Raw genomic sequence first — 27681 nt, forward strand, 5'->3', positions numbered from 1 at the left:
CCTGTCCCCAGCATAAACTGATTCTTTCATATCTCATTGCAGGACGTTCCTATGCACTGGCAGGGGCCAGTGCCACGCGCGGCTGTGCAGGTTGTCCAGTCTGAAAGTTGCTGGAGGTTTTTTGCTGCAAGAATGGCACAGTCAAGAAAGAGGTTGGGTTTTGATTTTCTTCCCCGTGGCTGTTTTTTGTTCCCTCCCATTGGCAAGTACTTTTGAGCATTGGAGGAAAAAGCAGACATTGCACAATAGCTTTGCCCACCCACCCCATTTTTGTTTGCATACTTTCATCTGAGCAACACACTGATGGAGAACACTCATTTTTAACTAATTAGGAGGGACACTGCAGACATGCAGATTTGGTGAGGACACATGGGACCCTAGTTTCATTTGTAGGCCATCTGCTAATTGGGTACTGTTCAGAGGGAGTCTGCACGGTGTCTGACTCACTTCTGATGCAAGAGCCATTGCTGCTCCTGGAATGAAACGCAGGCCTGCTCCTCTGAGCAATGCCACCGACTCTAACGATGGCATGTGCCAAGCGTTAACTACCTGAAGAAGGAACACACTTAACTCGGTAAAATACTTGGAGAAAGTTTCCTGTAGGCAAGAAGCCAAAGCACTACTTACATTCATGCGTTGTTCTTGAAGAGAGAGGGCCTCGTAATTAGCATTTCATGTTTGAAACAAGTAACACTTTATTTTTTTTAATCAACAAGATTTTTAATTTCAGGCATTTATACATCTAGAAAGCAAATTAAGTATGTGACATACTGGAAAAAATCTAACTACACGTCTGCATTACTTTAAAATACATCCTTTCTTGAGAAGCTGTCACAAGTTCTTTACAGAAATGTTAGGCCATTCCATTTAACAGGTCAGTAAGCTCAAGGAATGGTTAAAATGGAGGTCAGATGTAGTTTACCTAAAAAATACTAAATTTAATTTTCCTGACCTCCTTGACATACAGCAGGACTTTCCTGATTTTGAAAAAGGCCATTTATCTTTTTTTCTTTCACCATATAACCATTATGTTAACAGCACTGCAATTTTAGGTAGGTTTACATTTTCTCATGTAATTATAGGTTCTTTGTAAGATCTAAACATAAAAGTTTGGGATTATTTTCCCCTTTTTCATCCTTCATCTCCCCTTTCATTTTCTTTGAAAGTCTCAAAGCTTTTTACAAAACCCATTAGACAAGTCCTGCAGCCCAGTAAAAGCAGCATTACTGACATTTTAAATGTGGTAAAGCAAAGGCAAAGGAAGGGATAACGAGACAACCCCAGTTTACACACAAAAAGTGCAGTCAGAGCCTGGACAAGCACCTTGGCCGTTCCCGTCCTTCCCTGCTCCAGCCAGTCCCTTCCCCAGGGACCAACGGCACCTTCCCAACCAGCGATCCCTGGAGATCATCCTGCAGTTGGATGAGCAAATGGAAGAATGGGGTAATGTGTCTCATTTAGTGGTACAGGACAAACACACACCAATAGCCCAGTATATATAAAACACCTCAGCTGCGGTTTGTCCATGCAGGCCCCTCTCCTTTGGGCAGCACCGGGCGCCCGGGCCCCACACCAGGCCGGACCCCTTCCCACCCGCACTGAACACGCCACCAGCCACAGTTTATAGTGCTAAACTCAGCGTGTTCTGCAGCCCAGTGGCGCCCGTGCCCCGCGCACGATGCCTGCTGCCCCATGTGTTTTGCAAGGTCTCCTCCTTAAGAACCAGAGATTTTGTCTAACGCTGCCTGTGACCACACCGCCAACAGGCCCCAAGCACGGAGGGCTGATACAGACACAGCCCGGGGCAGAACCGAAGCCAGGTGCATCCCCCGCTGGGATGTCCGAGACCCCAGCGCTCCCAGGCCGGTTACCCCTGAGCCCCCTGTCCAAGCCCCACAGCGATGTCCTCGACGCGTCGCTGCCGCCGCCATTTCGCGGCCTTTGGGCTGACAGAGGCGGGCCGGACGCAGGCCCCGCCCCTGCGCGCGCGCCGGCGGCTGACCCGGAAGCACTCGGCAGGTGCCGCCCGTCCCCGCCGGAGCGGTAAGATGGCGGCGGTCTCCGTGCTGCAGGCGCCGAGCGGCGGCTTCAGCTTCGACAACTGTGCTCGGTGAGGCGCGGGCGGGACGGTGGGGCTGGGCCCGGGCGGCAGCGGGACGTGGGGGGCCGCGGCTGGGGGAGGTCCCCGCCCGGCCTCACTTCTCGCCCTGTGTTGCAGGAATTCCCTCCTGGAGGCCGAGCTCGTCCAGAAGGGCCAGCGGCTGCCCGCCCCCCGCAAGACCGGCACCACCATCGCCGGTGTCGTCTACAAGGTGAGGCAGGCGCCGGTCGCGTCCCTCCGGCGCTGGGCGGCGGGCAGGAGGCTGGGCCGGGCGGCGGGCCGCTCCTCCGCCGCCGGGCCGCTTCGCCGCCGCCGGGCCGGGCCGGGCAGGTCTGGGCCGCGGCCGCCCCTCGCCCTGCAGCTGGGGCCGGGAAAGGCCGCTCGGCCCTGCCGGCGCCTTCTCGGGAAGCGGCGGCCCAGCGCCGGTCGTGGCGGAGGTTCCGCGGTGCTGAGTCACGCACGGCGGCCCGGCCAGTGCGGAGCCGGGCTCCTGCGGGCCTCCCCCGAGCCGCCCTCGGGTTGGCGCTGCAGGTGCCGCCGCTGGTGCCAGGAAGGGCCCCTTTGGACATCGAGGCTTTGGGAATAATTCTCTCTTTCTGTAGGATGGTGTGGTCCTTGGAGCAGATACGAGAGCGACTGAAGGAATGGTTGTTGCTGACAAGAACTGTTCAAAAATACACTTCATTTCCCCTAATATCTAGTAAGTATTAAAATTGCTTATGGTATAATGCTGTTGGTAATAGTATTGGGATTTTTAGCCATGTCATTTGCTAACAGCAAATATTAAGGCATACTTTAAAATGATAACTTATTAGGAAGGCTTGAGGATTTGGGGTATCTAAAAATATTGACTGTATGAGAACCTAGGCTCTGCAGTTTTACAATGAGAAAATTTCTGCTTGTTGGTTAAAGCATAGAGTTATGCCTCTTTCCTGTCCTCCCCACCTTTTCCTAACTTGCTTATAATATTTTTCAGTTGTTGTGGTGCAGGAACAGCTGCAGATACAGAAATGACCACTCAGATGATTTCTTCCAATCTGGAGCTCCATTCACTCTCTACTGGACGACTTCCAAGAGTTGTCACAGCTAATCGAATGCTAAAGCAAATGCTTTTCAGGTAGCTGAACGGGTTTCTTATTTATCAGCAATACTATTAAAACCACCAGATAGGTCTTGAGCTCCTGTGGTGGGGTGTCTTTCCTCAGCCTACTTAACCTTCATAACAAGACTTAAGGAAAGATTTAATAATTGCTCTTTGCTTCATAGGCTTTTGAGCTGAGAAATCAAGTCTATGGTGTTTTACAGAATCAATACTATAGTTGTACCGTGATGTCAGTGTTTACATAGCAAAAATAGAAGGACAATAATTTAATAAACTGTTGATCACACAGACAAAACCTGTTGTGTTATCTTTCTGGTGAGATGGCTGGAGCAGTAATAGTCTTGTAATGTGCAAGCTTGCAAAATTGAGAATTTTCTGTGACTTGTAATAGAATCACTACCTTAAAATTTATTTCATTTTCATAAGAATAAAATGTTTAACCATTTGAAGTCCATAGCTGTTAATAATAGAAGTCTATTGGTGGTATAGTGAGATAAGTGAATAAAATGGTTGGAAGTTATCCTACGGTTACCTTAAGATTTTATTTAATCGCTTGACTGATTGCAGACCATTATGGTATGGCAGTTGAACTTCCTAACTAGCAGCAGGACAAAGAACATGCCCTTAGATTGAGGGTGTGCTCTCCAACCCTTTAAGTATTTTAGTACTGTCTTTTGCAGAAGTAAAAAATGCTGTTGGAAGAGAAGGAAAGAATGAAATTTAATGTATTCAACTAAAGATATTGTTCAAGCTATTGGAAAGAGTCCAGGAAGGTGAAATAAAGCAATGAAAAAAAAATACTTTGTGCAACCAAGTGACTGAGATAAATGACGATAGTTCAGGTCAGTCACTTAATGCTGTATTGCTGGGCACTTTGCCTTTTTTTTTTAAGCATGTCACAAAACAATAGATTGAGAAGTTAAAGCAGCCAAGAACAGCTCATGGAGGAAGTGAAGGTATATGTTTTCTTTGAAGTCTCTAAATCGAAACTTAATTGCAGACACAGGAATTTCTTTTAAGGCTTGAAAAGTAATTCAGGTTCTCTCCCAGTGAGCACAAATGTGTCATCCAGCCTGCTTGCTTGGCCAGTGCCTGCTTGTTCTGCTTGACACTGAAATATACCATGTTTTAGTAAACTTCATAAACTGTTGCTCACAGATAGTAAAATTGTTTTTCTATTATGGAGATGTACCTGATGTAATCATGGAAAAACTCTCAAATGCATACATTGTATTAAGAACCATAGCTTTGTTGTGGACTTTCAGATTCATGTATAAACATTGCTCCTAGGTATCAAGGCTACATTGGCGCCTCCCTGGTTTTAGGGGGAGTGGATGTCACGGGACCTCATCTTTACAGCATATATCCCCATGGATCAACTGACAAATTGCCTTACGTTACCATGGGTAAGTGACGCTCAGTATTGTAACCCAATTGCCTGGTAAAAAGGGGGAACAGTTCAAATTATTATTTAAAGTGTTTGTACTTAAATTCCATTGTTTGCTGGGATCTGTATGGGCCTCAGACTTCAAAGATAAAGTTGCAGGTGCACTGTTTTGTTTTGGTTTTAACACTTCAAAAACTAGGGCTATTATGCTACCTAATCTAAGCTGCCAAAAAACTAGTATTAGGAGAATTGCTCTGTGTATTCCCTAGCATACCTTAAAGCAAGAAAATTGTGGGATTCCCAAAAACTTGCTGAGGGGGAAAAAAACCACCCCAAACCTTTGCGGATAGTCCTACCTTGCGGCTCATACAAAGTCTCACTTGGAGAGCTATATTCTGCCTGAAGTTTTTCTGTATTTTCATTAGGTGAAAAAAATGTACCTCGCGTCTCCTTTGGCCTGTTGTATTTCTATATTTTTTGTTAAGTAGCAGCTGTATTTTACTCAAGAAGGTGCTTTGTGGTAGTGAATTGTAGTGCACTGTATCTTTTTTTGAGATGGGAAATAATGCATGCATTGTTGAAGGGAAGGACACACACATCTTGAAATATTATAGAACTTGTCCAGTCTTTGGCAAAGCAAGTATTTTCGATAGTAGTCCAGAGCTTGTTTCATAAGTTCTGAATTCTTTTGTGATTTATAGGCAGTGATCTGGGAGTAAAGAGTAAAAAATGGTAAGAGATTAAACTAGTGCCTTCTGAGACACTAATGATGTTGTGCATTTTCATCTGTGGCTTTTAAGGTTAATGCTCTACTGAGAATATCATATATCTGGAAAAAAGTAAAATTCCAAATATAACCAGGGTTGCAAATATTTTTGCTCTCCAATTGCTCAAGAAGATACATTTCAGGCTTGCGTTTCATTTTGAAGACTTGAATGATTTCAACTGAAAGCTTGGTTTTGGTAGAGCTATGGAAGTGTAATTTAGAGTCCAAATAAATGTATCGGAAAAGAAAACTGATCTGAAATTAAATGTGTCAGATGAGTAAATCAGATTTAGACTGTCTGATGCAGCTTTTATGCTGACTTTGTGATGGGGAAAATATAACTTTGATTTTAGTTACTCGTTTTCTGTTCATCATTGGCATCTCTAGATAAAACCTCTACTTAGTATATTCTTGGCAATGTTAAAGGTTTTTCTTCTTCTTCTGGGTCTTTGCACTACTGAAACAGTGCAGCAGTTAAACTGCATCATCAGGTTAACTGTGTAAGAGGAACGGTGACCAATAGATGGTGCCATTGGCTTAGGAACTGGCAAATTACTTATTTGGCAAGTAAAACCCATGTAATGGTCATGTGATGTCATTGTTTAGTCTTTGATATATAAAAAATGTAAATGCCTGACTCTTATAATTGCCTTATATCCAATGTTGTAGTTAACTGTAAAACTATAACTGACTCTGTACTGACAGCTGCTAGTAGCTGATTGCCTGAATTAAAGTCACACAGTTTCACTTACGTAGGTGGTTACTTTCCTGCCTATGTTTTAAAAGCTTTAAAATGTGTTAATTTCAGAGAATCCTGGACACTCCTCTTTTGCTCCACAAAAATAACATAGTAGCAGAACACCTTCAAACAAGTAGGAAGTGCTGTATCAGTGGATTAAGTTCATTGTAGCTTAAACTTTGATTTGCTGTCAGCTGTACCAGGTCTGCATCTGGTGATTACATGTGACTTTTGTCTATGCTGTCAAACAAAGCCCTTCTCCGCATAAATGTCCTTTACCTTTCTACACCCAGTACACTGATGCTTTCTCCAGTGATGAGGATATATTTTAGTAAAAAGATTTGCTTATGCATATAAATGGGAGATAGAACTCAGGCGTCAGGAAAGGTATCAAGGGTCAAATTGGAGATAGCAGTTGGTATTTTATTTTGGTCTTATTTAGACTAATCTGTTGTTTGTTTTATGTTGGGTTCCGCGCCTCCCCCCACCCCCAAGTGTTCTAAGGGCAGTTTATTAAATCAGGGTATGTATTTTTGACCAGTTAATTTCTGGAAATTCAGTATTAAATAGGAAAGGTTGTTGAGATGCTGGGGTTTTGTTTGCTTTAATGTGCTGGAGTGTGTTTTTTATTTAGCTGGAGTGTGTTTGTGGATGGACAGAGTGGTATCCTCCCTTGCAAGGGAGATTTAAAAGATCCTCAGTGCTTACTCAGGAGTGAAAACATCAAATTAAACTGTTTATGCTGACAAAGGACAAAATTGGATTTCAGCAAACGAGGCAAGATTGTCTGATTGCTTGGCTTGTCTAGGAAAGCTTCTGGCCAAGACTTATAATGAAATGCATGCATAAAATTAAAGCACTTGAAGTCTGTAGTTCAGCTTTCAGAAACAGTAAGTATGTTCCAGTAGTCTCTAGTGGCTGAAGCGAGTCCCCTGGTACCAGCGTTGCTTCATATTCATAAATCAGCTCTTCATGCATTGGCAATGTCGTCCTGCACAGCAAGCAGTACCGCTGCTGAGACTCAGCCCCTCAGCCAGGAACTGGGGTGAAAAATGATCCCAATCGATGGGGCTGTGGAGATCACCAAATTTTTACCTAGAATGAACAGCAAATTGAATAACAATGAGAGTGTGTGAATAACTGCCCTGTCAGGGAACCCTGACACTGATGGATGGGGAAGTGCTAAATGTTACTCTCTCAAGGCTCTGCACATCCTCCAGTGTGGCAGGCAGAGGTAGCAAACAGGTCCTTGGGTGATGAAAATGGACTGTGCTTAGCAATAAGAAGTTGTCTTCAGTGAATGTTCTGCTAAAAAGATCCAGTTCATCTGTTTGAGAAAAGCTACTGCAGTTGCAAAGCGTGGTGGAAATTATTGTCAGCTAGATCCTTTGTTATGTATCAATAATCATCTTTCACTTTAAATCAATACTGAAGTGGTACAACTGCTCAAGTAAAGACCAAATGGGATTTTTAAAGTGAGTTTATTACAGTTGAGTCCAGAAAATTTTTGAATAACTTAACTTAGTTGTGAAAACTTACGAAATTACAATGATTCTTAAAAGAAGAAAAAAAAAATCTCTTATGGTCTCGTAACTTCCATGGTTTGTGCTAATGGTCAGACTGAGAAGTATTTGGCTCAAAGTACAGCTTTGCGTCTCAGTTTCTATAGTTCTTTATAATTTGTTTGGCAATCCATATTTTTATATATTTAGATGCTAGATTAATACTTCCTGAATATTTGTTTCTAAAGTACAGCTTACTGAAAACGTATGCAAAATAAACACTTTGTAATTGATATGGCATTTTTTCTTGATGATTGTTTCCAAGGTTATTGAAGTGTAACTGTTCATAGCAGTTAGTGGTTTTTAAAAATCTAGCGGAAAAGTTTTTTTTCTGAATGTTATGTAATACAAATATACAATGACTTTACCAGTTATACTTTGGTTTAATTATCCTTATTGCTCACACGCAGAACAGTTGTAAACTTCCAACATTTAAAAAAAAAAAATCCAACAAAGAAAACTTCCTATTTCTGCATTGGTTGTGTGCTGTTAACTTTACTTGGAAATCTTATCTAAGATGAATATCTCGTTTGGTGTTCCTTTGAATCTGAGCTCAGTTAAAAGCAGTAGTTAATGACACCTTATCTCACAGCTTTCCTGAATGTTTTAATAGATTTGAGGTTGAACTGCTGCATCTCAGCAGTGTTGAATCCTAACTGTTAGTGACTTAAATCAGTTATTGTGTGTATGAGGTGGGAACATTGATCCCTAATTAATGGATAGTGTTTTGCAATCTTTTGGATTTTTATCTTTCTCCAGACATTATGTTTCGGAGTTGTTAAGCTTGTTTCTACATAAAGGCAAAGCACGCTTGTTAAAAATGAATTATTGGTGGGCACTGAATACATGGACAAGAGAACAGCTGTTTCCCGACATACAAACAAGTTCTCCATAGACCCTTAATATCTTAAGTTTTCTGTGCTTTTATAGGTACTGCAATAAGAAAACCATACTTCCAATGTTTACTTAAGTTCACAGACTTTATTGCTGGCTCTCCTGTTACAATGCATAGCTTTCACAACTCAGTTGAACTACTTGGAACATTGTGGGGTTGTTTGGATCGTATGTGGAATTTGACAAGTAGAGGGAAGTCGGTGTAATTGGATAGTGAAGTTCGCAACTGTCCTCGTGAGCAACTGTCCGCTGCTGGTTTTCTGCATTTCTGCATGGGCGGTCAAGTGATGGGCTTTCAGTCCCGCAGCAGTGCAAATGGGGGGACTGAGGGGGTTTTCTTAGTTAATGTGCTACAGGTGAATACATGCACATCATTAGTATTTTTCAGAATAGTTCATATTGCTGTTGCCAAACAGCAGATGATTTGTTTTGATGCAGGAACTCAGAAATATATATCTATTTGTGTTTCTAAAAACGGTGTTTACAACTGGTGCTATTAGAGTAAAGAATTTTCATTGTGCTATTTAAGATTCAGGAATCTGTTCTTTCAGAGAATGCTTGGCTGTGCTGTGAGACTTTTGCTAAGGCACTTTTTAAAAATGCAAGGTTATAAAACTTACATTTAGGATTTATAACCAGTAGAGAAAAAAAGGCCCTATTTTATTAAACTTTTCCAGCTTTACTTCCTGTTCTGTTAGAACCTCCTTGGGATTGTGGTTTTTAGATGTAAATGGCTACATGAGAATCTTAATTTATTTAAACCTACAACAACTCTTTGAAAACTTATATTACAGGACTGTCTGCATTTATTTATTTGAAGTTGTAAAGTTCACATTTATTTGCACCTTGGTAATATAGTGGGATAAATAATTAACAGTACAATTCTTTATGTATAAAGGATTTCATGTAACGTAATGTAAGTGTCTCTCCCTTCCCCTCCGCCTTTTTCTTCTTTATAAGTCTACTGAGTTCTTACCCATAGGTTCTTTTGGAAACTCCTTTTAAAAAAGGAGCTGGAGGAATGAATCCAGTCTAAGCTATGTGTGATATTATTGCAATATTTGTGTTATTGAAAACTTTTATTTGTCAGTAGAAGTTTTAAGAAATTAAGACATTCCTTAGCTCAGTAGCTTTAATGCAGTAATTTCTATCAGATATTACTTCTTATACTTTCATTCTTGCACGTTTTTTAGTCTTTATACTATAATTTTTTTCGAAGAACTGTTATCCAAGGGTAAGATTGTTTTTCTAGTTTTGAGGCTTCCTGGTAGGCCTTTATTTGAGCATAGTAAGAATGTGGTCTTAGTTTGAGACCATATCTCAGATTTTTATTTTTTTTCCCCCATTAGAAATGTTCCTGTGTCATTCCACAAGAAGAATTATTTTATGGTTCAAGTCCTGTATTTGTTTTGGAACACACCTTATTTTGACCTTGTTCCCAAGGATCACTAAAATTCCTTTTATTTGTGATTTGTTCTGTGATACCAGCTGTTTGTATCAGCGGTTCATTTCTGCTATTAGTTGCTTAAAAATCTTCTTTATTCCCAGTTTCAGCATTTAAAAAATGGAGTCATGTATTGCTCCAAGGTGTAAATGAATAGTCATTGCCTGTAATACAAGTACACACTTAGAGTGTCCTACTGCTTTTAGATGTGATGTATTTGGTACTGTAAAGGTAATGATCCTCAACCACAGCAATATTCTGTAACAGGAATATCTGTCATATTCATTGGGATTACCATGTTCATTGATTTGTGTCTGTAAATCTGCTGTTTCTACCCTTTAAATTTGATCTATAATTGGACCTCCTTAAATGGTTCAGATAAGGTAGTCTGTATTTTCTCAACAGTGTCAGTGTCAGCTTCTCTTTTTTCATTATACATTCAGCAGACTTGATAAAATCAGCAGGACACCTCATTTGAAACTGTTTAATCGCTGCCTTTTTCTTTCACTAAACCATTGAGGTGGTCAAGCGATATACACAAATCATTTTAAATAGAAAATATGGCTTTCTCTGTGACCCAGCTAAACAGATAGCAGTATGCAAAACAAGTTAAAAAGTAATAAATGCCAAAAAATCTTCTAATTGGAGTAAAAAATTGCAGGTAACTTTATTCACTCCCCAAAAGTAGTGCTCTCTGAAATATGATTAGGGCCACAGACAGACATCTTCCTGAAGATTCATTCTTTCTGAACAAAGCAAGTTTACACTTTTAAATAGTATCATACTGCTTTTCGTATTAATTTATGGAAAGCACATTTATAACACCTGCAGTTACGGTGCTTTGGGTAGAGATGGCTTCTGTTCTATTACTACGCTTGCACTGCATCCTTTAAGAGAAGTAACGTTAAACTCGTGTTTTCTTATCTGTCATTTTGTCTATTCAGCTGTTATTGTTCAATGTAAAAATAATGGCACAAAGTAAATGCATAGTAAACTGTTTTAAAGTAGATATGGGAAATACCCTGATGGCAGCAGCCAGCTACCCTGTTACCAGTGCTAGTGTACTCATCCCCGTGCGTAAAGGTGACTGTGCCAGGGCAGCTCGTTAAAGCAATCGGTTCATTCTGAGTGTCTTAGTATTAAGTGACATACCCTCTAATGTGGCTAGGCACAAAAGTGGGACAGGAGAAATGGAGGAGTAGGAATTACAAACTGTGGCATCCAGTTAACTCCCTTTTTCTAACCTCATTTTCATAGCTCGGTCTTCAAAATAGTAAAAAGAAAAAGGCTGTCAGAACAGGGTCCCTGACAAGTCTTGTGTACACTAGCTATAGATTTAGGATTAAATTAGGTGCTGGACTTAAAGAGGGTAAACACTTTAGAGTGTATAGTAAGCTAAGGTAGACTTTGAGTCTGGTTTGTGCTGCTGATATTTGTTATCTTGTTGTTTAAAAAAATACTGTACTAAATACACTGGCTAAATAGGTGTCCTGATTTTGTTACCGTAGGTTCTGGATCATTAGCAGCTATGGCAGTATTCGAAGATAAATACAAACAGGACATGGAGGTAAGATTTTTTTTTTTTAAAGCTCAGTGTTTCTTCCCTCAATAATCCTCATGATTGTAAGAATTTTAGAGGTTTGAAGCTTTAAAATGTTAAACCTGCTCTAGTTTCCCTGCACTTAAAATGTACTAATGTCAGCTTACTGCAAAGCTTTAAAAAGTTGATGGGTAAAATAAATTTAAAGAAATATAGCTTCTTGCAAGTTTATATATGGAAAACCTGTGTGATTTGAATGTAGGTGAAAGCTTTAAAAACATACAACTTACTGGTTATAGTTGACTTTGGGGAATTTAACAGCCCTTGCGTAGTCACTGTTGCTGGTTTTCCCTTGGTAGTTGGTCCTTCTCTCGGTCTTGAAAAGACAATGCGTGATTGTAAAAGCAACGGAAAAATGTTCAAGTAGTGTATGAAACCAATTAAATTTCTGGTTGATTGGGTAGGTTCAGACTAGTAACTGCACTTTTCTTTTTAATATCTACTTAAAAGCTGATTATTAGAAGACTTACAGGGTTGTGGGTTGTTTGCGTTTTGCTGATGATCTTGATAAAAACGGAAAACTGGTTGGTTGCTCGTTACAGAGAATCATTCAGCAGAGCTAAAAGCTGGAGTGTCATGATTAAGATCAGAATAAGTTACTCAGTTATTTTTTTCATGAATGTGTGCCGTACACTGTTTTTATATTATCTCTAGTATTTCCTTACAGTAAGTCATGCCATGTTCAGTGCCTGCTAAACTGAACAGTGAAAAATCCAGTTATCTGCAGACAGACTATTGATGAAAACAAAACCAAAACAATTAAAGGTCTTTCTGTGACTGTATTTTGTAAAATGCCTCAGTAATGTCAAGCCCCCTTTTAAACCACATTAATCTCTTCAGACTTTCTGTGAATGCTTCTTCTCATTCCAATTGATTAATAATTTCACAGTAAAGAAAAAACTGAGTATTGAACACAAAATTGAAAGTTGAACCCATTAAAAATGACTTGTAACACTAACAGTTGCAATCATTTCAGCCTAAAATGCAGATACAACAAATCTTACAGCTATTTACTACCACTGAATAACATAGAAAAGGAAAAAGTTGATTTACTTCAGAAAAGATGTTCAGATGTTCCGCATTTTTATAATGCAGCTGCTGTGGGTCATTTCCTCCCCTTCAAATGTTGGTGTGACTGCAGTATGTTTTCAGGTGATGATCCCATAAGTCCACTGAGTTCCTCTCTAAAACCAATTAATTAAATTTAAAGTTAAGTGATGTGTCATACCCTGTTACATCTCATGAAGAAACGTGACGTGTAATACTAGTTGATTTTTAAAAAAGAACAAAATTCAAACAACTTGTTTTGGGAAGTTTTCCAGTAATTAAACTGCTTAAGAGTTAGTAGTAGTCTTCCAGTTATTCCTGGAACCGGCTCCTTTTCTGTCAGTATATATGAAATAGTTGTAGGTGTGCAAAATGATGAAAAACCAGTAAGATCAGGATTCCTGTGTTGCTGCAATATTTTGGGCAATACCTGAAGACACTGGGCTCCTGGCCTCTAGTGTATTTATAAATGCTATCAGAAACATTGGAATATTTTTAACGGGCACTCAGGTTTCTTCTGCAGGTGGCGTTACACTAGATGAGTGGTAGAAAGAACCACGAGATAGAGATAGACTCTCTGCTCTTTTTTCTCCCCTCATGCTGCTGTAAGAACGACAGTCTCTTTTTCCAGCCTCTTGTGTGACCGTGTACTGGGCCTGTGTGCTATTCATACTGAAAACGTGGACTGCAAATCCTTGGAATCAACAGCCACAACATAATAGTCTGCTTTCAAAGACACAAATGTCAGAGAGCTGTGCTGTGAAACTAAAAATTTCATCTTATTCTCAGCTAGTTTTCAAGCTTGTATTTTAAGTCGTTCTTTGTGTAAGAGCAACCGAAAAAGGCACCAGAAATTGGTAAATCTCCAACTTCTCTTATTTAGAAAGGTCATCCTAATTAAATTGTCTTCATATACAACCATAAATGGCAGCAGATACTCACTGTTATAACAAGCGTGTAAAAATGCAGCCTACCGATTTGTTGAAATAGATATTTAGATCCTTGAGACTTGCATGCACCTTAACCTTCCTTTGTTTTTACTAGATGTTCTGTTAGCTAATAACAATTTAGTAATCGTATTAACTAAACCAGCAAAGTTATAGGTGATAAAGCTCAACCGTACTCTTAAACACTTCTTCACATACTGTTATGGCTTCCAGCTTAAAATATTTACCTTTCGAGTCAGCTGTGGGGCTTTTTTCCCCGTAAAGTAACAAAATAACAAAGTACATTTCTAGTGAAATTAAAACAAATTAAATCTGAAGTACACTATGTATATTTAACATAAAATTTGCTATGAAATGGCAATGATGATAAACTCAAAATTCCTGGAGATTAATTTAATAAAATGGTAGAGGATTAATATTTTTCTGTCGGGATCAATACTGCTTTCTTTTGCGCTAATTGTCAGAATATCTTGCTACTGGAGGGTAGTGGTGTGCTTCAAGACCATCACATCACAGAAAAATGATTCAAAGGCAAACTGTCCTGCACCCTCTGGTATCGACTTGCAAATTAGCATCTGGAATGTAATTAAACAAGCTTAATGAAAGTAGCAGCTGAATACTACTGGAAAAGACAATCAGCTTTTTTGCCTCTGATATATATTCTGTACTATTGAAGCTGATCACCAAACGCATCGTGTGAGCACAGTTAAAAAAATTAGCATTTATTTGAAGAATAGGAACTGTTTTTCATTCTGTTATGCTTTTGGCATGCACTGGTGTCCCATGAGAGCCATGCCACAGCAGATAGTGCACAATATTTATAAATCCATGACAGGCAATAATAGCAACTTGAAAAATTCTTTTGCTAGAATTTCAAGTTGAGAGCTGCCAAAAGCTGAGAGGATCAAATCTGCAGTGGCAGCTGCTGTGCCCTACAGTTAGAATCGTAGACTTTGAAGATGCTCAACTTAAAAAAAACCAAAAAAAAAAATAAAATAAAAAAAGAAGACTGCAGGCTTAGCCAATTTTTGCAGGTTTCTAGAGCCCTGGCTCTCTGCCTTTTGAAGATGAGTTGCTGAAGCTTCTACCACTGCCTGAGGCATGCTAACACCAGCAGGATGTGTTTTTTTCCATAGACTTAGTGTGTCTTCAGATTTAAGTAGCACATGCTTTATCAATGCCAACTGTGATGGTCCTTTCCCTGGTTGCAATGCCGGGAGATGATCTTTACCCAACATCCTTCAGAGAAACCGCGAAGATAGATGGTGACGTACACAAGTGCCACTTCTGCAGTCTGATTTATGGAGGCATGTTTCATTATGAAGCAAGTGCTGGCCTCTAGAGGAACCATTATAGATTGCTGAAGATGTGAACACTTTCAGCCCTGAAGGCCTGTAGATGCTTCAAAAATGTAATGCCAAGCACCTAACTACTGTGGAACAATATTAATCTGTCATGTGGGCAGCTATAGATCCACTTTAAAAAAATGTAAGTGGAAGAACAGCACATCTAATAGAGTGTTTTGAGCTTAGATCTTTCATTGCAGCCAATTTTTCTTTCAATAGAGTTTCAATAGAGTAGCCACATGGTTTTTAAACCTTACAGTCGGATTCTGCAAATGCATACATGCCTTCTGGTGTTAAACAATAGTAAAGAAATACTCTGAGTCAGTGGATGTGGAAACCGTCACGATCTGGGAAAAAAAGTGTGTACAGTATTAAATGCTGGAATTCTGAGTATATCTATACTGTGGTGGTTGAATTCCTAGGGTGATTGGGGGGGTATTATATATTTTGTTCTGCTGTTTGACTTCTGTTGTTTGAAAAGTAGAAGCTTTTTGTCTGTAGAAGAATTACTTGAGGTACAGCGAGGCTATGTTGTAGCCTTCTGACAAGAGCTTCATGTTTAAGCAAGGGAATGGGCTGCTTGTAACTTCATTTCTTTTCTGTATTTCATCAAAACAGCCAGGTTTAATAAAAAGAGGATCCAGAAGAAAGAGAATCAGTAGAAGCCTCAGAAAGCAGAACTATTGCAGGGAAAGGGAAGTAAATCTTTGTGTAATGAGTTCAGGGGCACAGAATAGCTGGGGAAAAAAATGGAAGGAGGTAGTCTGGCAGATATTTAATAATTATTGCTAAAATAGATCACCCCAAAAATGTGAAATTATAGTTACAGTCACTTATTATACAATTTTTTTAAGTGTGGCAGGAAATCAAGTGGTACTGAATGAAAACAAAAATACTGGAGGAGTAGGAGCAGATTAAAAACAAAAGGGGGGGCTGTTCCGACTGCGCTCGACTTGCAGCGGAGGCACTTGCGCTCCTGCAGCCGCCGTGCCGTCCAAAGCACTGCGTCTTGCTCTCCTGCCAGACTTGCACTCCTCCATCCATTGGCCAGGTTTGCTTCTGTGGTCGTTCTGCAGTGATTGCTTTTGCTAACTTGTTTGGTTTTGACAAAGACGGGTTAGGGAGCAGTTCAGCTGGCAGGTTTGGGTAATCCTCTGTAAAAGGAGAAATGAGGGACAGACAGGAGGAGTTGGAGGTAGTAACCTTTTCCAGTTAGTAGTTGCAGCTGTCGGGGTAGATGTGTTCACAAAGAAATTATAGCAAGGCAGAGGACTGGAAGTTGCAAAATGTGTAGACTCAGGCTCTTCTGGTCCCCAGTTTTGTTTCTGGCTTCACCACTGATTTTTGAGGTGCTTTGAGCAGCCCCATGTCCCTGTAAGCGAAGAAGCTGAGGCACAAACCTCCAGGTGCTCGATGTGCACTCACGGTCTTTGCTGTGTCGAAGTGGAAAGTAGGCTAAATGCACCTTCCGCTGCGTACCTCTTCTTTCAGTAAAGAATACATCAGGCATAGTACGAAAATATTACGAAAACTTGTCACTTTCTTTCACTTTCAAGCAGCTGACATACAGATCACTCAAATGTTTCCGTGCTCGTATTTCGTACTGTCCCTCAATATGGTGGTATTATTTTTGTTTATTAACTACTGACAATAATACTGAGCTATTTTCAGAAACTGTCAAAACTCTCTAATCTTCAACAATAGTTGTCTCATCAGTCTTATTTAGCCTGCATCTGTGTGATTCGAGGCTCAAGAGCAATGACAAGCTGCATATGAATTCTGTATTCATTAGTGATGGTGATCAAAATGCCTGTGTCCCCGCCATAGGGCTCAGGTGTGGGAGGCTGCAGGCTAATCCCGCCAGCTGACACTCGGAGGTTTAATGACTCGGTAGGAAGGTGACCACTTGCTGGGAGGTTTGGCGGCTGCACTCAGGCAGCAGACAATAGAGATCAAGCCAGACTATCAGAGTTAAGCTGAAGAGCCTGCCTGAGATACTTGAACCCCTGTTGGTGTCAAACACAGAGATTAAGTAAATGGGGGGGGGGGAAACCCTGACTCCGTGAACAAAAATAAGTACTTAGTATTTATGTGCTCTGTGTATCTGTTTATTTCATTACCTGGTGACGATAACTGAGACTGTTAGTGGCATATCTTCACTGCCTTTTCTGACAGAGCTCGTGGTGATACGGATTTCATGCTTTCCTTACATACCTGTATTGCTGTCTCCTTCAGACACACGAATTTCCATGGGTAAATATCAGGTTTTAGTGCAGACGGTCATCCAGAAAATAAAGGTTTATCATGCTGTTTCTTATTTTTAGATTAGATTAAGATTATTCTGTGGTAACCTGGTTTCTGCTTGACACATTGGATGGCGAGTACTGGTCCCATCCTTCACAGATCTGTGCCTTGGATTGATTTCCTTTGCGGCACTAATGTTAAACAGGAAATATGAGGCCGATTTAAAACGTGCTAGGTAGGTGTGCTCTGGAAGGGCTAGGATTCCTGGAGAAGTGTTTTGAGGTGTGCTTTCTGAATATATCAAAGCCCAATTTCTGTGCAGAGATGAGGTGGGAAGCTGCCGACAACATCAGTCTGAGTTACCCGCGATACCGAGTAGCACCTTCTTCTACTTTTCTGTTTACGGACTGCATTGAGGGAAATCAGTTTTACCTTAGTTTAAATTGAGCCTTGCTGCATGACAAAGAGCAACAATTTTTTCACCTTTATGAAAGTAACACTTAAACTTTGTATATAATAATGTAGACAAGCTGGTCGGAAGCAGGGCTCCGTGTTAAGAGATGATTTCACTGCACAGGGTAGGTGCAGGACAGGTAATTATTTTTGATGCATTTCTCAGGAGCAGGTGTTCCAGTTTAAATTGTTTCAGTTTGTATATCTCCCGTAACTGCAGAACACAGGCAAAACATACTGGGAAATATTTCACATGGCACGAAGCCCTGTGCCGCTCCTGCGGCGAGGGCTGTGGAGGCTGAGTGCGATTCCCGTCAGAGCAGGGAGAGGGAATGGGAAGGAGCGGAGGGTGGGAGCCAGCCTGGGCTGGCGGGGAGGCTCCCTCCCAGCCAATAACCTTTATGGAGCGTTTTGGTGTATTAGGAAGGAAAAATTACCGGAGGGCCCAAGACTTCTTTTTCCAAATCAAATGTTGACCTTCATCCCCTTCCGTCCTTTTTTCAGAGGTAAAGTAACAGTCATACGAACAGGGGTTTGCTTCATATGAAGACAGACATGTTAGTGCTGGATATTCATTTTTTAATACGCAGTTATAATACATGGTAATTTTAATTGTCATCTTTTGCATGGTTTCCATATGTGACTACTTGCTGGTAGCTAAGGTTCAGTTTGTTACTGTACGGTAACGCAGCTGCACAGAAAACCGAGGATATCGCACTGTCGGAGTAGAACGTGCAGCCTGGCAGAATTTACAGCTCTTTTACTGTTGAGTGAGTTCTTCTTATTTTGAGAATCAGTTCCCTAGTAAAACATGAACTTCATCCAGACATAAGTAGTAATGGATTAAATGACTTTTCGTATTCATTCTTAGTTCAGAGTATGGGAATAGCATTAAAAGAAATCCTGTAGTTGTGAGAGGAGCTTGTAATTTAATTCTGTACCATTGGAAATATGTATTGTACTAATCCTCGTGTAAGGAATGACATATAGGAACTAATGTTATTGAATAGTAGTTCCGAATCATGTAAGTTTCTTGCCTTGGCAGGTAATTTGGCATAAATTGTTAATGTAAATCCAGGTTAGTGGGAAGACGTTATTTTACTAAAAAAGATAAACTGCTGATTAATTCAGTATAGAACTCAATTACAAATTGAAAGTGTCTCTGCGGGACGCCAGTACCCTAAAGACAGCAGATGTTGAATTGATACTCCAGCATATTTCACACTGGTATGAAATATTAACATGGTTTATTATACTTGTGTGGTGTACAATATCAGAGAGGGGGAGGTGGTGATGAGTCTGGGCTTGCAGGCATCTACCATCCGAACATGAAAAAACTGTAATCACTGGGAATAATAATTAGGGACTAAGGTGCATTTTATTTGAAAAGTTCTTAGTAGAAAACAGTTAGAAAAATAAACATTTACTAACATTTTTTCACAACAGAACTGATATCAAATGCACTAAAGAATTACCTGATCTATGATTCTATGATCTATTAATGAATGAAAGTAGGTACATCTGTGTAAAAACTCAAATTGCTGAGTTTTAACAAGACTGCTAGGTCAGTGCTGTGCTCGGATTTCTTCTTGCGTAATTTCCTGCCCGTGCCATATTTGTGCTGAAGATTGCTACTTCCTAATAAGACTGTTGGGTTTGGGTTTTTTTTATTGTGAAGGAGGCAGCACGTTGATCCTGATGTGTTCATAATCCAGGGATTTAAGCAAGTTGGGGTTTTTTCTCTTACGGCATTGCATTGGTGGTGGCACAGACGCTGCGGACTTTGCATTTGAGAAGGTGCCCAGAGATGACCGGAGCAGGAGCCCAGTGGCGCCAGGCAATACAGGGGTGTACGTAACTAAAACTGCCCTGGGCTCTGTTTTCCGTACTTTTCAATAGAAGTCCAGCTTTGAAAGCTTGCAGAAAAGTTAGAATTTAGACAAACATACTTAAAGTTACCATTCCAAACACAAGGCGTGTTCCACAGTGTTTGAACAGGATGTATTCTGCAGAGAAAATTCTAATCGGATTTAATAGTCTTTGAGTCCTCGACACTGTTTGTTGTGCAAATATTGAGTCATTCACTTGCCTTCCTGCAAGTGAATGAAAGTAATGTTTCAGAACTTGGAGCATTTCAGTTCCGTGTTAAATAAGGCTGTGGAAACAGAACTGGAAAATACCATGATACACGTTACCTTGATTTAAAATAACTTAGCTGTTTAACACACAAAGTAATAGAGTTGTTATTTCACTTCCCCCTCTCACTTTTGCTTTAGAAACTACTAAATTTCTGTTTATCTTAGTCTTTAACAGCTGTTCAGTAAAACTAAATAAAGTTGTATATAAATTTGAAGACACTTTCCTCTAAGTTTTTTCTTTAGAGCATACATGATTCCAAAATACCATACGGTTGAAATTCAGCAGAAGGGAGGCGATGCCATCTCTATACCTATACAGGGCACAGTTTCAGTCTTTCGATATCTTAGTTTCTCCATCGCGTGCTGTGAATATTCCGATAACTTCTGCACAAACCGGTGGTTGTTCCCAGGACCCATCTTTGTGTTTTATTGCTCCATGTCTCCCAGATGCTGCCAATCTTACAGACTGGGATTTTCGTAACCTCTTTGCCTTTGGTGTGACCGTTGCTTTAATTCTTTCTACTTGTACCTTCTATCTAGTAAACACTTCTTTGAGCTGTGGTCATTTGGCATATCAGTTTAATTGTGTTTTCTGTGATTTGGAGTCCTGATCCTACATATTTATCACATCTGTCTGTTTTAATAGGCTGTTTTGCATCGTTTGCGCTGTTAAATCTCAGCATTCTGCCTCTAACTTCTTTTGTGACTTTTTCGAGCACAAACAAAAGATGGTGGAGGAGGAAGGGTGAGGGGGAGCGCTATAGAAAGCCTGGCTACTTCTATATTTCATTCCCCTGATGAAAGATGAAAGAAAAACAAACTTATTTTGATTGTAGCATATGTCTATTAAAAAAAATATTAAAATTATGAAACAAGGAATGTTATTTGTCTGCTTAGAGGTACTCCGTGAAATGCATACTTTTTTTTTTGGTTAAACCTGAGTGATATAAATTACATGTGCCAGCCCCTTTCCAGCTTCAAAAGGGAGCCAAACCAAATTCATTCTCACTAATGGAGTCTTTCAACCTCCCCTTACAAGAAAAACAAAGTACTTTGCTTCTCAGTTTTGTTCTCTCTTTGGACTTAGCCAGCAGATTTCAGCGTTGCTTCCAGTTACGTATTGATCTCTACCACAGCTGCTCCCAACAGGCAGACTTACACATCCTCTCGCGTGCTGCAGTCTGCTGATTACTCTTCCAAAGTCTAATTATGCTTCTGTAGGTGCTTATGTCCTTCAAGAGGTATCACTTTCCTAGCCCCAAATCCCCAACACTCCTTTATAGATTTATTTTTTTTATTATCATTGTCTTTCCTGAAGCTTCTGACTGTGTTTTTTCCCCTCCCCTTCTCTTCCCACGTGGGTCTTGTGGATTCTCACTTTAAGTGGGATCAACTTTCACATTATATAATTTGAATAACTTTCATTCTGCTGTAAAAGACAGGTGTGATAAGTATTTGAATTTTTTTATAGTTACAGAAGTTGTTACTATCATATTGATTCTGTACTAACATTCATTGTGCACTATACTTCAAATTCTTGCTAAGACTTACTGTTGAATACTGCGGTGCCTATCGCATCTCTGACAGCATACTGGTGACCTGCAGAAGGTATTCGTTTCACTTCGGTAAGAATTTTAAAAAATGTAAACACTTTCTACAGTTTTTTAAATCTGGAAAGGGCATTTCCTGTTTAACTTGCTTGTGAAGTTACAAAATGTTAAAGAAAGAACAGTCACAAAGCCATTCCAGCTGCTGCCGTTACGGCTGGAGGCATAATGATAAACTTGTTTAAAAGCTATGAGTAAAGATAGTATTGGTACGATGTAGAAATATCCACATCTTCCGTAGGAAATATCTTTTCTCTTTGTCCTTCAGTAGCATTTGAAATCTGGAAATTGCTTAAGTGAGAAGAGAAACTTGATTCAAGTCATATACAAGAGTAATGTGTAAAAGTTCCTTATTGGTGCTGTTTGGGACTTGCACGGCAGCAGCTGCAGAGAGGTAATCTATCAGTTCCTGAGTGTCCACAAAATGCAACTCTCCAGATAACAGGTTTAAAGTAAAGATTTAATACAGGCTCTATCTACTGTGATGTTGCAGTGACAGTTTAAAACTCATTCTCTAAATCTCAGCAGACTTTATAGCTAGCAGTGGGCCCATATAAAGCTTAATGGCATTACAACACATAAATCATCTTTTAAAGATGCTACCAGTAGCGCCAATATTAAATGCAGACAATTGTCTGTGTTATAAATAATTTATCAAACACCATTTCAGATTAGCCTTCCATGCTGAGTTATTTATTTTAGCCTTTACTGTACTATTCCTAAGACACATTTTGAAAGATCCATTACTGGTCACTTTAATGAACTTGGGGGTCTGTTTTCCCCCCCTCAAGCACCAGGGTACATCTGTGGTGACCATTACACGGCTGAGCTGGACCTCTTTGCGCCTTTTACAAGTGCTGCCCATTTGTCATGTAGTGGTAAATGGAGTTGCACATTGGAGTCCTGGGACACATTGTGTGATGCGGTGATGGAGACAAACAGATAGCTCTATAAAGTGCTGCTTGTCACGACTGCCGTGTGTTACAGTACATCACTCCGGCTGTAATCTCATTTAAGAAGCAGCGTGGACCCCAGAGAATGATATTCCCAGTTAGCTTGGTCTTTGCAACCATAAAGTAGGAAGTGCTCCTCTTATATACTCGGAACTTTTAGGGTTTTTTAAGATTAATTATTACAGTGACTCACTCATGCCCCGTACTTAAAACCGTGTCAGCACTTTCCGTGCCAGCCCCCTGTTTTCTGAGTGTAAAATCGCAGCGCTTGCTAGAGCTTGGTGTGCAGGGTCTCTGCCCAGGAACGGTGTGGGGTTTTTTCTTGCGGCTATTCTGGTTATCTTTCTAAATTATGAAAAGGGGAGGAGGAATAAGCCAAGTTTTAGACTTCCTCAGGACAGTTGCAACTAAGCTTGGCTGATGTACTGGATATTTTTAGAACTATTTTGATAACCGTAAGTTGATAGAGTACTTTTTAAAAAGTCAAAAAATAAAATTGAACTTTCAATTACAGGAGTGAGATGACTCTGCAAGCTTTACATTGTTGTCTGAAAAATATTAAATTAAAAGGGAGAGTGGAACAAACTAACAGCTCACATAATAGCTTAAAATTACTCTGGTTTTACTGCTGTTTAATTTTTAAAACATATCTACGCATACTTTTTTATTTTAGTATGTTTACTTTCGTTATAGTACTAAAATACTCTTAGCATGCAGTACCTCAGTGAAGGCAGGCTTCTGTCAGTTGAATGAGGAAATAATTTGCTTATTGGAGTTCTGCTGCCAAACGCACTGAAGGAATGGCTTTTGTTCTAGTCACCTGCGTAAAAAGTGTAATTCAGTGTTTTGCATTTTATTTCTTTTTTAAATAGTAATGCTAATAAAACTGGGAGTGAAATAAGAATTTATGCAATTTCTATACTTTACAGAAAAAAAATGCCCCCCTCCTGGTCAATACCTTAATTAAGCTGTTAGAACAGGAATACCGTTATTAACAAGTTCTTTTATGGAGGACGGTGGGAGAATGCAGAGTATGCGCTGGGAGCAGACGCGGTTGTAGCTGAGCTAATTTTGGGCTCCTCTTCAGCTGCACTTGTACACTGGGGCTCGTGCAGCTGCTCCCGCTCGGACGCCGTAGGAGCTGCCGGGGCTCTTGGCATCGTTACTTTGCGGGGCAGGATACTGGCAGGGACACCGAGGGCTTTAAAGTGAAGCAACTTTTAAAAAGCCAAATTTATCAAAGTCAGCATTGAATATCTGCTCTTTCGTTCATGGTGTCTAATGGCAGGAGATTATTCAAACGTGTGACATAGCAGTAGAGCACTGACGAGGGCTAGTGGTGCAGTGGGCGCTGGGTTATGGCGGTGCTGGGCCAGCGCAGCAGCACCTGCCGTGAATGGCTCGAGGATAAAACTGAGTCCAAACTTGTGTGTGCAGAGATATCCCGCAGTCTTTGTCTTTCCTTGCTGGAACAGGCATGCTCCAGTCACGGTTTTCGAGTAAGTTCCTTTGTCAAGCCCCAGCCCATCTCCTGGGGTAGGGACAGGCGCGTGCAGGTACTGGGCACACGTCTGTGCCTGGGTGTTACAAGATTTAGAGCGATACATCAAGGAAGTTGTTTTGCCACACTTCTTCATGCTCGCCATCTTCAGTTACGGTGCAAAGCTAAGGACTGACTGGCCGGGTCGCGTTATTTCTAATAGCACGGGATGTGCTCTGCAGAGGGAGCCTGCGCCGCTCGGTGCCTTGGCGAGGGGAGGGGGGGATGGGGCAGCCCAAAACTTGCATTTCTGCCGCCGTCGCATCAGTACCATTCATGGGTTTTGTTGGGGGGGGAGTGAAGATGATTACAGAGCTGCTGTAATGTTTTAATGGAGAGTTTGATGAATATGAAATGTTTCCTTGTACGAGCCTCGTCTGAACGGGATGTGTCTCTGCGTCAGGCAGCCGCTGCCGGGCCGGGCCCTTCACTGCTGAGTTAATGCCCCGCGCCTACGGCGGCAGCAGCCGCTCTGCACTGGCCCTTTTAAAAGAAAGTAGCTTTTCAAAACCTGGAAGAAAGCAACCCTTCGAACTTTTGCAGGAGAATGCATGGTTTCGGAAGCAATAAAAATAGCAAGCTTTATTTCCTGTTCTAGTTTTCTATTCTAGTTTTGCTGCAAATAGGATTCTACTAGTTGTCTGAAGTAATTTAGAAATATACGTGTTTTTGAAATTAGCAAATACAGTATGAATGAACTGTATTAAATACATATTTTGCTTTAGCTACCTATGGGATTTCTGCAGTGTACAGCAGAAAAGAAACCGTAACAAATTTTCCATTTTTTCATTTAAATGGTATTTTGACAATGGTACCCAGTTTGACCAGTACTTTCAGCGGGTTTCTTTAAATATTCTGCACTTGTGTTCAGGACTGGAATTAAAAATGTAGCCGGCCCCAGTTCAGCACAGAGCATGCTGCTTTGCAAGGCAGTTGCTGCCAAATAAATTTTGCAAACCCAGCTACGTTACAAAATCATAGAAATCATTTTGTTACTACAGAGGATGATTAAATAGTCCCTACTCAGGGAAGTCTTGTAACTAAACTAGTGTGAATCTTTAATTTGTATGCAACTGTTACACAGAGGGCACTACAGGGAGCTTGTCATGCACATGTGCACAACAGCCTGGAAGACAAAAATTGTAAAATTTATTTTCTCCATTCATTACGACAGAAATCTTAATCTTGTTTCCCTGACGGTCTTTACCAAGTCTGCTCTGTCCTGAGGGGTGGGGGATCGTGCCCAGGATGAAAGGCTGTCCCTGCCCCTACTCCCACTGTTGAGCAGACTGTGGGTAATGCTCCGCGGTGCTGCGATGATTAAAGAGGCGCTGGGAGCTCATTTATTGTTCGGAGAGCTCACAGCTTCCACTGTCACATGGACAAACATTTCTGTGAAATGCCAACACTTGTGCAATGACAGCTTTTTTAACTTTTCCAGGAAGAGGAAGCCAAACAGCTTGTGAGAGATGCCATCGCAGCTGGCATATACAATGATCTGGGCTCCGGCAGTAACATAGATATCTGTGTTATAAGCAAGAACAAGTTGGATTTTCTCCGTCCATACGATGTGGCCAACAGGAAGGGGGAGAGGTCAGTATTGCTGAAGCCGTACACTATCCGTGCTCTTCCCAGCAGTTCCCCTTTTCTGTAATACTAGATTCTGGCAGAGTAATCAATAGATCTGTATATTGAATTTCAACTAAACAAGAAAACAAAATTAGTGATGCTGCCTGCAGTTGAATAGAGGCTGCTCGTGGCACAGATGTGTGAAGGAACCAAATGAATTTCTCACCTGCCCCCACTTTACCGCACCAGGAGACTGGTCTTGCGTTTCAGGCAGTCTGAGGCAGTAATGAAGGTTTGCATTTGTGAGCGGGCAGATACTTGGGTTTCTTTTGCTCGCAGGTGGCAGCACAGCCTTGTCCTGCTTGGTCTTGCCGAGGTCTGTGTGGGGTGGCACCGCTGTGCCCTCTGCAGGGCTGCCCAGGCTCCGCTGCGTGGGGCAGCACCGCCAGTCAGGAGTCTCTGTGTGACCCACTGCAGCACAGAACCAAAAATCAAGAGAAAACTGCACAGCTCTGGCCCGTGATTATGAGATTGTGTTTTATCCTATCTCTAGAGGCCCTCTCTAGCCAGTGGCTGGAAAACATGCCCTGTGCAAGACTTCTAAGACAATGCAGACATTGTTTTGATCACTACAGTTTCCTCAAAATTGTCCAGAAATACACTGTACTGTCTTAAAAGGACAGTTTACAGTTAAAAGCTGAATACAGTAGTGACAAGATTTTTTTATTTTTTTAGTTGGACTAAACCTGAGTCCTATTTCCTGTATAAATAAACTAAAAAATGCTTGTAAACGGGCCTCTTGGCTACCTCCGCTATGTAGAGACTTGGGCTTTTTTTTCCTTCTAGCTCTCCTCTGCCCACACCAGACAGATCTGAGTGCAGGACCCCCCCCATTTGACCCTTCTCAGTGTTCACACAGGCCAGGGTTGCACAGCACGTGAAACCATACTCTGCATCCTTCACAAAGGGGATGTTATTCTGTCTCGTTTCCTTAAGAGTGTAATTCTGAAATTTTCTGTCATAAACACTCAAGTATGGAACTCTTTGGGAACAGGGTTACATTTAAGTGTGTATCGTGGTCTTGTCACGCTGACAATGTTCAGGATCCAGAGGTGATGAATTATCTAAAGGGAGCAAAATCTGTGTGTTAGAGGAGCTGGCACCTCCCTCAGGTATGTTGCTGAGTGAACTACATCATTGCCTAATCCGGGAAATTACAGCCCAAGGCAGCTCAAGGATTTCACAATATGTACTTTTATGTTATGTTTAACAAGTTGTACAGCTTTTCCATCTGCTGCCAAAATAGTGGAATTTAAAGAAATTGCTTTTATCCTTCTTTCTAAGGCAGACAGCATGGCCAAAGCCACAAAGAATTGCACTGCTCCAGTTAAAGGGCTTTTGGATTTCTTACTGTGCAGCTCCCCAAGAGCTTCACGTGCTTCACTGCGCAGGAACGGCTAGAGCTGGTCAGCTAGGAGAGAGTTCGTATTATTACACACGTTAAGTGAGATTTTGGATTCTACTGTGTAAAAGGGTGACAGTTAAGATTTCAGAAGCACGGCTTCATTACAGGCAGTCTTTGTATTAAATGTTAGCTAATTTTAGCACAGAAAACCAAAGCAAATACACTGGTAAAATTATCCTAGAGTTGCAAAAAATAAATAAATTGCTTGTTCTTTGAGTGAGAGTACAGCGCAAGAATGTCCTATGCTATAATGAGATCCCATTTATTTCTCTTTCCAGTTACTTGGTAATTTATTTTTCAAGATGGTGTGTTTCCTAAAAAAATGCTTGTTGAGCTGACGCTTTATCAGTTAGCACAGTCAGTTTAGAGTTTGCAGTAAGTAAACTGAGTTTACTTACTTTAGAGTTTAGAGTAAGTAAAGTTCCTTTACTTACTTTGAACTTCTATAGGAAACTTCCAGAGAAAGCTGGTTAGTTCTAAAATTTTAAAGGAGAGTTTTCGTACGTGGTGCTCCGGTCCAGCTGAACTGTCACCTCTTTCTTTAACAGGTATGGGAGATACAAGTGTGAAAAAGGAACTACTGCTGTTCTCACAGAAAATGTTGCACTCCTGGAAATCGAGGTGGTGGATGAAACTGTACAAACCATGGACACGTCCTGAACCCCATCCGCAGCCCTTCTGTGGCGCCGCAGCCAGCGTTAGTTTGTTTAGGAGCCTCCACGCCAAGAGAAACACGCAACTGATCCCCAATAAAGAGGGTTATGACCATTCTTCTAA

The 27681-nt window shown here is 40.9% G+C and overlaps 1 protein-coding gene across 1 annotated transcript; it reads left to right on the forward strand.

The window, feature by feature from the left end:
• The first annotated feature begins 1965 nt into the window (after nucleotides 1–1965).
• Nucleotides 1966–27681, forward strand: PSMB7 (proteasome 20S subunit beta 7). The gene is made up of 8 exons (XM_063352701.1): nucleotides 1966–2110; nucleotides 2219–2312; nucleotides 2704–2801; nucleotides 3078–3218; nucleotides 4494–4609; nucleotides 11504–11562; nucleotides 25312–25463; nucleotides 27453–27681. Exons 1-8 carry the CDS (start codon nucleotides 2049–2051, stop codon nucleotides 27562–27564), a joined length of 834 nt encoding a protein of 277 aa, XP_063208771.1. The 5' UTR covers nucleotides 1966–2048; the 3' UTR covers nucleotides 27565–27681.

Source organism: Chroicocephalus ridibundus, chromosome 15 (assembly GCF_963924245.1).
Source record: "Chroicocephalus ridibundus chromosome 15, bChrRid1.1, whole genome shotgun sequence".
In the NCBI taxonomy this organism is placed as follows: domain Eukaryota; kingdom Metazoa; phylum Chordata; class Aves; order Charadriiformes; family Laridae; genus Chroicocephalus; species Chroicocephalus ridibundus.

Bases quoted from the DNA above. Each gene is read 5' to 3' on its own strand.
- PSMB7 (XM_063352701.1), top strand. From the start codon at position 2,049: ATGGCGGCGGTCTCCGTGCTGCAGGCGCCGAGCGGCGGCTTCAGCTTC. The intron at 11,563-25,311 runs GTAAGATTTTTT...TAACTTTTCCAG, and splicing joins AATACAAACAGGACATGGAG to GAAGAGGAAGCCAAACAGCT. The intron at 25,464-27,452 runs GTCAGTATTGCT...TTTCTTTAACAG, and splicing joins GCCAACAGGAAGGGGGAGAG to GTATGGGAGATACAAGTGTG.